Source organism: Gadus chalcogrammus, chromosome 11 (assembly GCF_026213295.1).
Source record: "Gadus chalcogrammus isolate NIFS_2021 chromosome 11, NIFS_Gcha_1.0, whole genome shotgun sequence".
Classification (NCBI taxonomy): Eukaryota; Metazoa; Chordata; class Actinopteri; order Gadiformes; family Gadidae; genus Gadus; species Gadus chalcogrammus.
Window position 1 is genome coordinate 22,679,913 of NC_079422.1, and position 15,562 is coordinate 22,695,474.

At 47.7% G+C, this 15,562-nt stretch overlaps 2 protein-coding genes across 2 annotated transcripts; both read right to left on the reverse strand.

The window, feature by feature from the left end:
* Positions 1–2,525: 2,525 nt before the first annotated feature.
* sh3bp5la (SH3-binding domain protein 5-like, a) lies at positions 2,526–6,468 on the reverse strand. The gene is made up of 6 exons (XM_056602507.1): positions 6,255–6,468; positions 5,988–6,050; positions 5,764–5,892; positions 5,273–5,437; positions 4,744–4,917; positions 2,526–4,169 (listed from the first exon to the last, which is right to left on the reverse strand). Exons 1-6 carry the CDS (start codon positions 6,450–6,452, stop codon positions 3,669–3,671), a joined length of 1,230 nt encoding a protein of 409 aa, XP_056458482.1. The 5' UTR covers positions 6,453–6,468; the 3' UTR covers positions 2,526–3,668.
* Positions 6,469–6,556: 88 nt separating this feature from the next.
* Positions 6,557–11,040, reverse strand: mgat1a (alpha-1,3-mannosyl-glycoprotein 2-beta-N-acetylglucosaminyltransferase a). The gene is made up of 3 exons (XM_056602506.1): positions 10,535–11,040; positions 9,001–9,917; positions 6,557–8,178 (listed from the first exon to the last, which is right to left on the reverse strand). Exons 2-3 carry the CDS (start codon positions 9,661–9,663, stop codon positions 7,480–7,482), a joined length of 1,362 nt encoding a protein of 453 aa, XP_056458481.1. The 5' UTR covers positions 9,664–9,917; positions 10,535–11,040; the 3' UTR covers positions 6,557–7,479.
* Positions 11,041–15,562: the final 4,522 nt, after the last annotated feature.

Here is a 15,562-nt window from a genome sequence, read left to right on the forward strand (position 1 = left end):
CGCACGCACGCACGCACGCACGCACGCACGCACGCACGCACGCACACACACACACACACACACACCTCCCGATGAAATGTTGTGTATGGGCACAACCAGAGCAGGAAGAGACTGGAGTATGATCAGGAATAGTATTCCTTCCATCGCTGGATCTGAAAGAAGATACCAAACAATATAAATGGAATACAAAGACACTAACAATAAACATAGTATTACCTACCGTTTCAATTGACCTTATGTATATCTACCATTACTATATCATAACCCCTATATACCTACCATTACATATCATCACCATACATATTGTTACAAAATATTATATATATTTAATCAATATCACATGAAAGGAAGTGCTGTTATATTGAATAGCAGCACAACCTTTAATTTGATGTGGCTTTCTAAAAGGGCCATTTATTAGTTAAGAAAGATAAAGAACTGTTGGTTTATTTAATAAATGATTTGACTTCAACCATCATTGCTTCGCAACTTATAGTTCTGGACTGTTGCCAAGCAATGCACAGTTTTCGGCACGCTGGCTCGCTACTTTGGTTAGGTCTTCACAAAGTAGCAAGTGTGCATGAAAATATTACTGCAGGCCAGCTTCATGTCATGTAAATATGTATATGTTTGTTTTCATTTATTGTGTAAACCATTGAAATAATATTCTGTTGGCAGCGCTTTGACCATTATTTTATTTTTTTAACGGATATAAGAAATCCCTGTATCTATTTCCTGTTATATTCTATATAAATCAGAACTCATTGGAATACCTCTTGTCCAATCAAATCACTTATGTTATCAAATCACTTAGGTGATCACAATATTATCATGCTATAGGCTATAGGCTACCTAGCGTAGAGCTACCCAGAATATAGGTAATTATAACAGGAGGCCTAGCCTACTGTTTGGTACTACGTCTATCAGTATCATATACCTGGAACTAGAACGTATGTGTGTACAGGATCAATTGAGGGGGCCAGTGTTTAAAGCAGCATTAATAAGCGTATACAGAGTGTGTCGGATTTAAGTAGGGGTTGGATGTGCTCGGTGTGTGTGTGTGTGTGTGTGTGTGTGTGTGTGTGTGTGTGTGTGTGTGTGTGTGTGTGTGTGTGTGTGTGTGTGTGTGTGTGTGTGTGTGTCTGTGTGTGTGTGTGCGTGTGTATGTGTGTACATCTAGAGTGGGTATTTAAATGAGAGGGATAGTAAAACAAACACATCCACATAAACAGCAACAAGGAAACAACACGCACACACGCACGCACACGCACACGCACACGCACACACACACACACACACACACACACACACACACACACACACACACACACACGCACTATACGTCACTGTCGAGGGTCCGACAGAAGCCAGTTGGTTCAGCACCGGACAGCGACACGGTGGAGTTCAAGTTCCTCCTTGACAGCCGAGTCTTTATGTGTTGATTGCGGCCCGGTTTGTGTGTAAACGGCCGAGATTCATCGTCCCCGGTCTAGATTAAATTACAGGTAGGCCTACTGATCCAGTCTCCATCTGCTATTCTACCGGCTGCCAGGTGACTCGGTACCGTGATTTGAGCAGTGGGCGCCTGGAGGAGGGTAACAGTAACCTGGGTACGGTGCTGGCAAGGGCTCGGACGGGGCCTGCAGGCCGACTGTATTTACATGTCGTCCCGGAGCTCTGAACAGCACAACTCACGGCGTAAAGCAGATCCCATCCGGTCGTAGATTCTTCCAAGTAACGCGAACTAAAATGGTGATTGACTCCATATGAGGCCATATGTAGGCTATTGAACAATTCGATTGTAGCCATATCTGCCACTGAGATGTGGGTAGGATACTCGGTAAAATAACAATATTGAAACGGATCGTAATTGAGACATACCGTTAGTGGGGTCTTCGGCACGACGCTGGGTGGGAGTGTTTGGGATGCTTCAAATATCCATCTTCCAAAATAATATGATCATATTCAGATGCCTTTAAATCTTAAATATTACCTCGCTGCAAGGGCAGTTAACAGATTCTTCTTTTGATTCCTATGTTCTAGTCACGAGCACCGGAGACTATAAATGACTCCGGTGTGTATGCACTATATACAAATCGATCCCCAAACGATTCACCAAACTCCCCTCCTCTTCCCCATCCCCCCACTACAATCTTCAGCTCACTCACAATGACGTCATCGTGACGCGTCCGCCCCTCGCGCACAGGAGGAGCGACGACAAGGCGCGTGTATCTGTCACGCAGACTGGTCCAGGCCAAAATTTCTAAAGTTATGACAAACAATATTGATTTCTATGCCTCCGCTCTCCAGCTCTCTCCACCCTCCTACTCTCTTCCTCCTCTTGTCAGCCCCCCACCCATCTATCTCCCTCCTTCCGCCTCCCACTCACCTCTCCCCCCCCCCCCCCTCTCCCTCTCGCTCTCCGTCCTCCCTCCTTCACGCATCTATTCCTAGGGCAGCTTCGTTTATATTTCATATTCATATTTCTCTGCTGAATTATTAAACCTCCACTTTCGCTTCAGAATCCTCTAAACCATAATTCTACCTCTGCTCCTGTCCGGTATGACAGTATGCATATGCAGTGCTACACAAGGTCTGTTGTTTGAGAGTGTCCCACAGTATTTATAGGCTGTATCGGGTATAACAAAGTATTACTATTGTACAGAATGATGTGTCGACAGATCTTTATTGGAGTTACAACACAGCTCGACACAATACAACTAAACACACTGCGACTGTACAACTAAACACAGTGCATAATGTAATTTAAGAAGAATGATTCAGTCAGGCGATCATTTTAAAACTACAAAGCTCATCTTAACATAAAAAAACTCTTCAAGTGTTTTACCAGAAACATGTCTTAATCAAACTAAATATTAGTCACAACTTTGTTTTGATGTTTAAATTAACGTGTGAAGGCACACTTCCAATTCCAACAAAAAGGCTCAATGTGATTTAAATACTATTGCCACTACAATATAAAATAATATACATTATACTGTAATATAAAATAATATATACCTTTATGATATAAAATAAAAAAAAATGAAAAATGAAGAGGGTCAGGAAAGCAGCAGGAAAACCACTAGGACACACATCAGTCTTTGACTGCGGGGTACACCTGTGGGCATATGTAACTGTAGCTACACTTATACACACACACACACACAGCAGTACAGACACCTGTATACACAACCCTGTAGAGACCCACCAGTACAGACACCTGTATACACAACCCTGTAGAGACCCACCTGTACAGACACCTGTATACATGCATCTGTACAAACAGATATATCTATATATATATATTCACACACTAAAGATATCGGATGGCTAGGAGTTATATACACTGGAGGTGTAGGATTAGGAGAGGGGTTATATACACTAAATATTATAGGGGTTTGTCAGGGTTGTAGTCTTCATCATCATTCTGGATCGTGGGAGTTGTAGTCTCCATTCTCCGCAGTGTTCCTGGGGGTTGTAGTATCCTTCGTCAGCTAGTCATGTCTAGTTGTAGTGCGTATCTGGCCCGGACAGATGGGAGTACCGGTACTAATACTACCGTAGAGGTAGTAGTATTAACGCCACCGTAGATAGTTGTAGTACCCGCCTAATGAAAGCGTAAGCGTAAAGATAGCGACAGCGGTAATGGTGCGTGCGGCGCTCGAGGCCTACAGGCTGAAGCTGCGGTGGTGCTGTTTGGAGAAGTGCTGCTGCCGTTGTTTGGCGAGCGTTCGGCTCGGGGCCTCCTCTCTGTCGGCGTCCCCGGCCGCGCTGCCTCCGTCGGTCATGCTCCCGCCGTCGCTCATCTCTCCCAGGTGCTCCACAGAGTCCACCTTCCCCAGGTCCGACATGATGGTCTGGAGGCTGAACACCGACGCAGAGTCCGACCCCGCCCGCTCCCTCGCCCGCTCCTCCTCGCGCTCCCTGCAGGCCGCCAGCAGGTCGCTCCCGCCCCCGGCCCCGCTCCCGCCCCCGCCCCCGTCAGCCTCCGCTCCGACGGGGGAGCTCCGCCCCCCGCAGGCAGTGATTGGCCCTCCCACGGCGACGCCCCGCACCCTCTGGGCGTGGATCTGCTCGCTGATTTTCTCCAGGTTGTTCAGGGCGACAGAGTACTGGGACTTGACCTTTGACACGCTGTGCTCCAGCTGCAGGACACGCCCCTTGTGCTCCTACAGCAGAAGGCCACCAGGGGTCAGTAGAGCAACATCCCTGACGTATTTCTCTCACCCCAGTTACTTCACCATACTGATACAAAAGGCTACTGTCATACCTACAACAACCATATTGTCTACCGATCATTTACACAACAGCTGTGTTTCTTGAACTCTGAATCACCCAGTTGGAGGTCGGTCAAAGCCCCGACAACATACAGAAAACTCTGAGGACAACGGAATTCACCGCACTAATTCCTGTGTGATTGGGACTGAAATCCTTTACTGTAGGTTACACTATGGTACGGTTGGATGTACGGTACTGGTTACACACCGTGTTGTACTGGATATACTATAGTGTGTGGGTGAGCCAGTTCTACAGAGGCGCGCGGAAGTAGACATTCTACTATCAACGTCGCAAATACCACGAGTCACAGCCCTGCAGGTTAAAAAAAAACTTGTAACCTCCAGTACTCCACTAGACTAGTAGTTATAGCGTTCTCCACTGAACGACTAGTTATCCTACGTATCTCCGCTAGACTTCCTGTCTTCCTCGCACTCTCTCACTAGACTACCAGCTCATCCGAGTTACCTCCAGGATGTAGTTGAACTGGGTCTTCAGTTCAAAGTAGGGCCTGGACTTGACGATGGCCCTCTTCAGAGACTTCTGGAGGCTCTGGACGCGAGCCTCGGCCAGCTGGCAGGCGTGGGTCACCCCAAGGTGCTCCCTCTCACTACGCAGACGCTCCTCCTCTGCCTCATTCACCTGTAGACACACCAACACACACACACACACACACACACACACACACACACACACACACACACACACACACACACACACACACACACACACACACACACACACACACACACACACACACACACACACACACACACACACACACGATGATCGCGTTTGCTCCCTGGGGGGTCGATGCCTGGATAAGGGGTTGCCATGGATGGGGGGTAGCTAGGGATACAGATTGCCAGAGGGGCGGTTCCTAGGGGAGTCGAGGGGGGCATGCTTGGGGCGAAGAGGAGCTGCTGGGTTGGGAGGTGGCTAGGGGGTTGCTACGTGAGAAGGGGGAAACTAGGCGAGGAGGGTGTTGCTAGGCGACCTTGGAGGTAGCGTGGTTGAGCATCTCCTGCCACGTCGGGTCCAGGGTGTTCTTGCCGTCGGCCATCAGCCCCTGCTCCGCCACGTAGACCATCTCCCTGGCCGCAGAGTGCATGGAGACGGCCCGCTCGTAGCTCAGAGCCGCCTTCTGGGTCTCCTGCTGCGCCTGCTCAGCCAACCACAACCGGCCAGCAACAATCAGCCAATCGCACACCAGGAAGGACGGTTGGTCATATAGGGCGGTGGAAGGGGTGCGTCCACCTGTTTGGGAAGGCGATGGGGCCTTGTAGGACTGTGGTGTTGGTGTAGGGAAGGGGGGTGTAAGGTGGAATGTGGCGTGTAGGGTAGGGTACTGTCGTGTAGGGTAGGGTAGGGTACTGCCGTGTAGGGTAGGGTAGGGTACTCTCGTGTAGGGCGTGTCGTGTAAGGTGTGTCGCGTAGGGCGGGGAAGGGTCCGTCTGACGTGTAGAGTGGGTCGTGTAGGGCGTGTACCTCCTTGGCCAGGCGACGCGCCTCGTAGTATGGCCTTGCCTTCTCGATGGCTCCACCCAGCTGGGAGCTGTGCGCATTGAGCTTCCTGGCCGACTCTGTCAGGATCCTCCTGTAGCCGGACCGCGCCTCCTACGCACACACACACACATTCATTGATATGATTGTTGTACACGTGTAATGCAGTACAATATAGTGTGTCGTTATAGGGTGTGTTGTCTACTTACATCTAGTTGTAGTTCTAGTTTATTGATTTCTGCACTGGCTTCGTTCAACTGCTCCAACTCATCCTGCGTATCAAATACATAATTTCCTCCGTCACAAAATCGAAACTCTACTATTATACATAATGTTCTATTTCATAATTATATTATATACATAACGGCGTAAACCTCCTGCCGTCAGGATGCACTACTAACAAACTGTACAACTTCAAGTGGTAGTGATAAGCTTTATTTTAGTAAACTAATCTACTAAAATAAGGAAGTAAATACCTGAATCCGAGGGTCCAGCTCTTCTTCGTAATGAATCGGTGTTTGTTCTTTCTGTTTAAAATCACTCTCTTCGGTCGCTTCGCCCTCTCCCAGACCCGTCTTCACCTCCGCCTCCCCGCCACGGACCTCTTCGCTCCACTCCCCGGGCTCCGAGGCTCCGGACCCGGCCGGACTCTCCCGCAAACCCCCGGGCTCCATCCCCAAACAGGGATGCAAGCCCAAGGCACCTGCCTCGCTTCCCGGCTAGGTAGCTAGCTTACCTTCCACACAATGCTTTTAGCAAAACATTGATGCTTATATGTAATCTATTAATATATTTTACTGGAAGGCCAATAAAAACCAAATGAATTGGATACGATTTTAAAATAAACCGAAAGTACGAGGTAGATGTGCTAGGCTAGTGGGTCCACTCGTTATATACTAACGCATTATCACCAAGTTGTATATGTTGGATTGTAATAAAAGCTGGTAAGTGTAGTAAGTAGGCGAATGCCAATCGAAGTGTCCCTTTATTAGATGGATCCAGTCCTCCATCTCACACCTGCGATGACTTAAATATGTTAGCTCGACCAGCTAGCCCCCTAGCCATGACTCAAATTTAAAAAGTAAACAGCAGAATGATCGAGGGAGGCTTCCGTAGTTAAACCCTACCCCTCCCGACAAAAGATCGACTCTGCATCACGGTTAACCAGGTCATCAACAATTAGAACAGAAAATACAAATTATGTTGTAATTGTATTTAAAGAAAAATAAAGGCCACATACATATTTTGCATTGCACAGCAATAACAGCATAAAGTGTCAACTTTTTGGTAAATTAAAGAGCTAAAGTATGAACAGGAGATTTAAAACAAGAACAATTAGATTGTATGATTACATTTTAACAGTTATATGCCGAATCCTATCACCATTAGCAACCGAAAACATAAACTAAACACATTTGTACAAGTGCATGTAATCTCTCAAATATTTCCTATAATTTACAGTCACAAAGGCCATGGCATTTCATGCATTGATTCACTTGTGCACCATTAGCAGAGTAGAAGGCCACTTGGTAATCGTAAAACTATTTTAACATCATGAAGAATTCACAAGTGGTTTTGGCACCAGAGATGAACGTTTTCTCTATTCACCCCCCCAAAAAACACCAAACATCAGAGATCTAACAAATCAGATTAGAGTTCATACCACTGTTCTTTGGTCTAAGCCCCGCCCCAACTCTGTGCTCAGCTCCATGTTGGGTCATACTGGCTCCACCCAGGGGGCGGGGCCAGGTAGACCCTCTGCCCTCGCGTCATAAAGCTGACCACACCCCTGTAGCCCGTCCTGGGTACTCCGGACTTGAGGTCCTCCATGACCCCCAGGCTCCGGGCCAGCCACTTGAAGCTCTCCTTGCTGGAGTACTGCAGGCGGAAAGGCCCCGGCCCGGTCCCCTGACCCTGCTTCAGCGTCTCGTAGCTGACCAGCGGCGCGGCGTACACCTCCTTCTCAAAGTGTGCGCTATAGGCGTCCTTCTGCAGGTAGGCCAGGTCCAGGGTGGTGAAGGGGACAAACTGGGAGTTCAGCTTGATGAAGCGGAGGTAGCTGTCGTAGAACTGGCCCAGACTCACTCCTTTACGACCAAAGGTCATCGTCCGGGAGATCTCCGGCCGGATGCAGGCCCGGTCGCGGCGCTGCTCCGGCTGACGCATCCAGTCGTCCCAGAAGGCGGCGGGCCACTTGGGCTCCAGTTCGTCCCAGAGCTGCCCGAGCATCATCCAGCCCAGCCCCGGGAAGAAGTCTGTCCTGTACAGCCGCGCGGCCTGGCCCGGGTCCACGTAGCCCTCCCGCCCGTTGTCGTTCCAGGCCGACACACACCACAGGCTGGGGTCGCTCCGCAGGAGCGGATACAGCGCCTCGAAGTACTCAAAGAAGTCTGGCGCCACCTAGAGGAGGACCAGCACACAACAAGGTCACAGGTTGTAATATAATAACTCACACTCTAACCCTCACCCACACATCTCATGCATACCCACAACACTGATATACAAATCTAACCTGAGAGCTAACCTTAACCATTTTCAACCTAATACCTATATCTAAACATTGTAATGTAACTATTTTTGTCCATCTCTAACCTAACTATAATTGTCCACCTAACCTCAAGCCAATAGCTTACCATCTCTAACCAACTTGTATAGGTCCATCTCAAACCTAAGACCAGTAGCTCACCGATACCTCCCTTTAACCAGCTCTAACCTAAGACCAGTAGCTCACCTATACCTCCCTTTAACCATCCCTAACCTAAGACCAGTAGCTCACCTATACCTCCCTTTAACCATCTCTAACCTAAGACCAGTAGCTCACCTATACCTCCCTTTAACCAGCTCTAACCTAAGACCAGTAGCTCACCTATACCTCCCTTTAACCATCTCAGACCTAAGACCAGTAGCTCACCTATACCTCCCTTTAACCATCTCTAACTTAAGACCAGGCCTAAAAAAAATGTTTGTTTGGTTCCGGTTTCCGACCGACCCTGTCAATTTATGTGCGACCCAAATTATTTTATGAGCTTTAAAAAAAAAAAAAAAAAAAAAAAAAAACACAACACCATTTTTTTTTTTTTAGGCCCCAATCTCAAACCTAAGACCAGTAGCTCACCGATACCTCCCTTTAACCATCTCAAACCTAAGACCAGTAGCTCACCTATACCTCCCTTTAACCAGCCCTAACCTAAATGTGGTGACCCGTGGGATGAGATACGGTACCTCCAGGTCGTCCTCTACGATGATGACGGCTTTGTGTCCGCTGGTGCGGAGGACCTGGCTCAACGCCCAGCGGTAGTGGCGGGAGATCTTGTAGTAGCCTTGGAACTTCCTGTGCTCGGACCGCACCGCGACGTCCGACAGGTCGGGCTGCTGCAGGTGAGTCACCTGGTTGCCGTAGGAACGGATGACCTCCGCCGTCTCCACGTGTCCACAGTCCTGGCTGACTATTATGGGATGCCGCTGTGCGGAGGGGCGGTACTCCAGCAGCTTGTCCAGGCAGCGCTTCACCGTGGGTCTGTTGCACGCCATGACCAGCACGGGGATGGCGGCCCCGTCGTCGTCGGGGAGGGGGGGTGTGGCCTGCGGCGGTCCGCCCCCTCCCCACAGTGAGCGGTGGCTCTGGATGACTCGCAGGATCTTCTTCTGCTCCTCCAGCCTCTTCTCAAAGGTGTCCGCCATGCGCAGCACGTCCGCCACCACGTCCCCTAGCTCCCCCTCCCCCTGGGCGGCGAGCTCCACTGCCGCCTCGTCCCCTCCCGGACCCCCCCCAGCACCGGGGGTGATGGGGGGGGTCCGGCCCAGCAGGACCAGAACCAGGACGGCGTTCCATGAGACGAAGAGGAACGCGCCGCAGATGATCATAGAACCTCGTTTTAAGAACATGGTCTAGCCGCCAGGGAGCATCACAGGAGGAGCAGGAGTGGGGTGGAGGTGGAGGTGGAGGTGGAGGTGGAGGTGGAGGTGGAGGTGGAGGTGGAGGTGGATGTGGGAGAAGGAGGAGGTGGAGAAGGAGGAGCTGGGAGGAGGGGAGGTGAGGTGGAGCAAGAGGTGGGAAGAGGAGGAGGGGTTGGGAGGAGGAGGCCGGAGGAAGGCTTTCAGAGGAGGGCGTCCATCCAGAGATTTCTACCAGCCTCCATCTGAAAAGACAAGTTAGAGCAAAACTGAACATTAAACGAAGCCATTTAAATGGTGACATTTGCACACGATTGTTAAATATAAATTCAATTTCCTCAGGTAATTATAATGAGGTAGTTTTCTGTGGAGGAGTATTAGAATAAATAATATTCAATGGTGGAGTACTCTTAATAAAGTAATATTCTGTAGGGTAGTATTTTAAAAGTTGTAATCTGTGTAGTATTATAATAAGATTATACGATATTCTGTGGAGTTTTATTAATAAAGTAGTATAATGTGTATTATAATATTAGTATTATAAGTATTATAATAATGTAATACTCCATGGAGTATTATAAATAAAGCAGTATTCGGAGTATTATTAAGAAAGTTGTAATATTCCATTTTAAAGTAATATTTAACTACAATATGGGGGCTGGGGGTCGATGAACTAGCGACCACTGTGGCGATCACCTGTAGATCGACTCACCCCAGCTGCTGGAAAATAAGTCCTGTTAGAATACCAAGCATGCTATTCGGTCGAGTGATTTGATCAATTGTCTTATATTCTGATTCTATATGTTAAAAGAAAAATAACGTGTTGAATCTTAAGATCGTATGGACTGAATCGAAACCTTACCTTAAAGAAATCGAATTTCTTCAGCCAGCAGAGTTACACTGTGGAACAACAAGACCCTGAAGCAACTATTTTCTTACTTTCTCAAGGATAAAAGCAACTCAATGTCGTCCATTTCACCTGGTTGGTCCTGGAAGACAAAACTAAAGAGTGTATAAACTAAAGACTGTATAAACATGGGTCCAACTCCACTAAGGACACGACATCCGGATGGGGGAACGAGGAAGGCCCTCCCACAGCGAAAGCCCCGCCCACATCAAGATGTTTTATTTTATGTTGTTTTATTTAAGGAAAACTAGTTGCACAAAATTACATTTACAGATAATTTTTGATACAAAACTCCTTACTTGGAAATAATAACACACTTCTGCGCTAAGCCGAGGTTTGCGGAAAAACATGCCCGGAGGAAAGAAGAGGTACTGCAACACTAGGCCAGAAAGCCCAGAAAGCCTTTCCCCACAGACAGATGCCCATATAAAAGTACACGTTGAAATAAACTGGTCACTCATCAAGTTGAGTGTACAAAGTTTGTATTATCGAACTATGAGTCATTGGGTTTTCACCGAACAAACAAGCCAATAACAGGAACAACATGCGCACGCACGCACACACACACACACACACACACACACACACACACACACACACACACACACACACACACACTCACACACACACTCACACACACACACACACACACACACACACACACACACACACACACACACACACAAACCACACACACACACACACACACACACACACACACACACACACACACACACACACACACACACACACACACACACACACACACACAAACAGAAAAATAAACTTCTGGCGATGGCTGACACTATTGACGACTATTTTCAGTCAGCTTTGAACTGGATGTTTATTTGGGCATCATTAGTAAAAGGCTATATATCATTATTATCAATATTGTGCAATATTTTGCAAACTGGTTTTGCATTCCACTGTTATTGAGGTGCAGTTGACATTTTATTTTAACCGCTTATTAATATTAAATATGTAATTTCAAAGATCCATTATGTTAATTTTCACGGCACGTGTTCAATGCACAAACAAAAGACTAAAGTTTTCTAAAGTATGTCATAAGAGAGACTGGAAATGGCTACATAAATAATTACTATCTCTTGCGAGAGTGGGGGATAGTGTGCAAAGTGCTTAAGTGTCTCTTTAAAATGACTCAAGCACAAGCCTTCTTATATTTATATTGTTAATTGGTTTTAGAAATGACAGCTTGCCTTCTCCATTCTTTCAGTCCACAGAAAGACTTTATCATGACTTAACTCTCACCACCAAGCATAGGCTACAGATCGACTAATCAAACAATGCTCAGAAAGACAACTGACCTATAAGGTTTCAATGATCACGCCAAAACATTTGTTCTGCAAACCTTGTGGACATGATACTACCATGATACGCCTCTCTGTTTAACCTGTTACTCTGACATAGTTTTAGGAAGCACACACTCCAGTAAAACCCAACATAAAGTCCCAGGTCTGGTCAGACCAGTTGTCTTTGGCTTCCCCTCCGCCCCCATGCCGTCCATGGAGGTGGTTTGAGAACTGCTTGGCTATCTTGGCTACTCCAGCTTCCTTAAATTCCTTCCCATAGATAACATCGTCAAACAGGTTAGTGGAAAATGCAAATAAAAAAACAATGAATAGCTCAGCAAACATTATGAAACAGTTACTATTTCACTAGTATCCTGCTTTGGGGTCGGTAGATACAGACAGTTAGAAAACCAAAAATATATGGGATTTAGGATATTTTGTAACATTGCTTTATTGAAAGTTACACGTGCGACCTATAAATATATAATCAATCTGAAAGTAATTCATGTGCTATCTACAAGGTTTTCCGTCCTTCATAACCCTCCACTTCATTATTTACTTCTTATTCACCTCTAGATTTAGACCTTTTAAAATACTCCACCACATTGTCAGTGTGGCACATTGAGGACATGCGGAATAAAATCAATTTCATCCTGCCTGAGGCTGCTTGTTGATGTTTGTAACTGAGTCTGAGCGGAACTCTTGGTCGGTGGCAGGCTGAACAGTATTGACAGCATATTTGTTGTTGTCGAAGAGCCACGTCATGACTCGGAGACACAAGCTGTAGCTATGAATGCCTGCTTGTGAAACTCTGGCGGAAACAACTAGCCCATAGGGGACTTTTGGCGGTTGGATGCAAAAGACCCGCCACCACTGAAGGACAATGAGAAGAAATAAAAAAATATATTTAACTCTCGTAATACACATCAAGTATGGAAGATAAATGCGTCTGCTCAATTTTAAATATGTAGAAAAAGCAATATTCCATGTGAAAAAAATTATATTATATTAATATATTATATTGGTAAAGCCAAACTCACCGATTATACAGTGTATAGATTTCAACGGTTTCATAACATTTATTCTTGTTTTTGTTTGGCGAAAACCAACAATATCTATTGGAGGAATTAAACAACGATTACAATTCGCTCAGCATCATGGGATATAATTCTTACAAGTAATTTGTACAATTATTTTACATTGCATTATGGGTATAAGTAATGCACTATCGGGCGCAAGATGTACACTGTAAAGAAGAAGTGCAGGATTTCAAACCAGTCCTACGTCCCTGTGAGTTTGTTACTTCGGGGTCAGCGTCCGGAGCCCGGACCTCCGGCCGCCGTGGTCCCAGTTTGGTTCTGAGGCGGTGCCGCGTTGGGGCGTCCGACTATACTGGGCACGATGACGAAGGCCAGCACCCCCAACAGCATCAACGCCACCGTGACGGTGACGATGGACGCCATCACCGCGTTGTAGCAGCGGTCCGAGCGGAACATCTGCCGCAGGCGACCTCTGACCCTGCTGGGGGGCTGGCCCACGTCTATCATGGTGGCTGCCGGCGCCGCGCCCTCCAGCTCGAAGAGGCTCGGCGGGGGTCCGCGCGCCGTGGACGCCTCCCCGTCCGGCCTCTTCTTCCTGGGCAGCGTGACGCTGGGCCCGGCGGCCTTCCTGAGGAAGAGCTTCCCCTTGCTGCGCTTGAAGCGCACCGACAGCGCCTTCTGCATGTTGGGCGGCAGCCGGCGGAACACGTCCAGGTTGTTGCCGAGCTGCGGCAGGTCGCTGCCGTGGGGGAGCCGGGTGGTCTCGCGGCACACGGGGCAGGTGAGCGAGGTGAGCACCTCCGAGGAGACGTTGATGCGGGCCAGGCACTCCAGGCAGAAGGTGTGGCCGCACGCCAGCAGCTTGGGCGTCTTGAAGACGTTGTCGTAGGAGCAGAAGCACACGACGCACTCGGTGTCGGCCACGTCGCCGTCGTCGTGCCGCGCGGGGGGCTCCCGGCGCTCCTGCTGCGCGGCGGCGGCCTTCCTGTGGCCGTGCGGCGGCCCCGCTGCGGCGGCGGCGTCGCGGCGGCGCCTGGCCTCGGTGTCGCTCCTCCTCCTCCGGCTGCGGCCCTCCTCGTGACGCTCCCTCGTCCGTCGGTGGGGGACCCCCCGCTCGCTGCCGAGGCTCAGCGAGCGACGGACCCCCCTCAGGGACAGGCGGCCGCCCTTCCCGCCGTCGGGGCGGGGCTTGACGTTCTGCGCGCGGCCCGGGGAGGGGGGGCGGGGGCGCTGCTCGTGGTCACTCATCCTATCAGAGAGAGGGGGGGCTGAACGAGATGGTTCTGACAGGGGCTGCAGGGTATCGTATTCAGGGCGCATCGCAATGACCGCCTCCATTTTGGGAGCATAGGAGAACAGGAAGGCTACGGTTAGTGTTGACATCTTGGTCGTTGTTTAGTAATTGGTCGTGAAATTATTCGTCACTATGCAGAGACATTGTGTTGGATTATTTGTCATCATGCAGAGACATTGTGTTTGATTATTCGTCATTATGCAGAGACATTGTGTTGGATTATTTGTCATTATGCAGAGACATTGTGTTGGATTATTTGTCATTATGCAGAGACATTGTGTGGGAAGCTGCCACAGCGTTTCTCATGCGAGACGTGACAAAATAAAGACTACAGTTAGTCAAGTGTCTAACTAAGTATCGACGACTCAAGAGTATCAACGACCCAAAATCCCATGATACATTCTGATGTACAAACCCTATATACTCTCTCTTGCATACATAGTGTATATACCACATGAAGTCTATTATAGTATGAAGTATATAACTACATGTGGTATATTCTTGTGTATTGAATGCACACTACATTATACTGTACTATATATATTGTATGGATACCTACTGTATACTACCGGGTGAACTCTGTCATTGTTTTCCTATTGACATAGTGGGAGCAGTAAACATGCCTTGAGCACGTAGAGCTCTCTTTATTCTTTCCTTAACTTTGAAGATTACAGACCTCTTCTCTCTCACTATAGGAGATATGCTCTCTCTCTCTCTCTCTCTCTCTCTCTCTCTCTCTCTCTCTCTCTCTCTCTCTCTCTCTCTCTCTCTCTCTCTCTCTCTCTCTCTCTCTCTCACACACAAACACACTATATTAGATAGGTTCATTGTATCTCTTCTCTCTCACAAAGTTAGATCAGTTCTCATTCCCACAACCTTATTTTGTGAGTTCAGTTCTCCCTCACCCCATAAGATGTTCCTCTCTCACTAAATAATATATGTTTCACGCTCATCATATCAGAACTGTTCTGTCTCCCTCACTACGTTATCAGTTTTCTCTTTCTCTTTTCTCTTCCTCTTCTCTCTCTCTCTCTCTCTCTCTCTCTCTCTCTCTCTCTCTCTCTCTCTCTCTCTCTCTCTCTCTCTCTCTCTCTCTCTCTCTCTCTATATATATATTAGATTGGTTCTCTGGATTAAATCAGTTCTCTCTGTGCACTTGTTTTCTCTAATCAGCCGAGATCTAGTTATTCGGGGTTAACAAGCGCAGACATTCCATCACACTCCTCATTGACTGAACCCTGAACAAGAATAACAAATCCAAAATCAGATCAACACTATCAACACGTACTGTGAGTCACGTACATGACCGTTTACTAACGTACATATTTAACGTGTATGA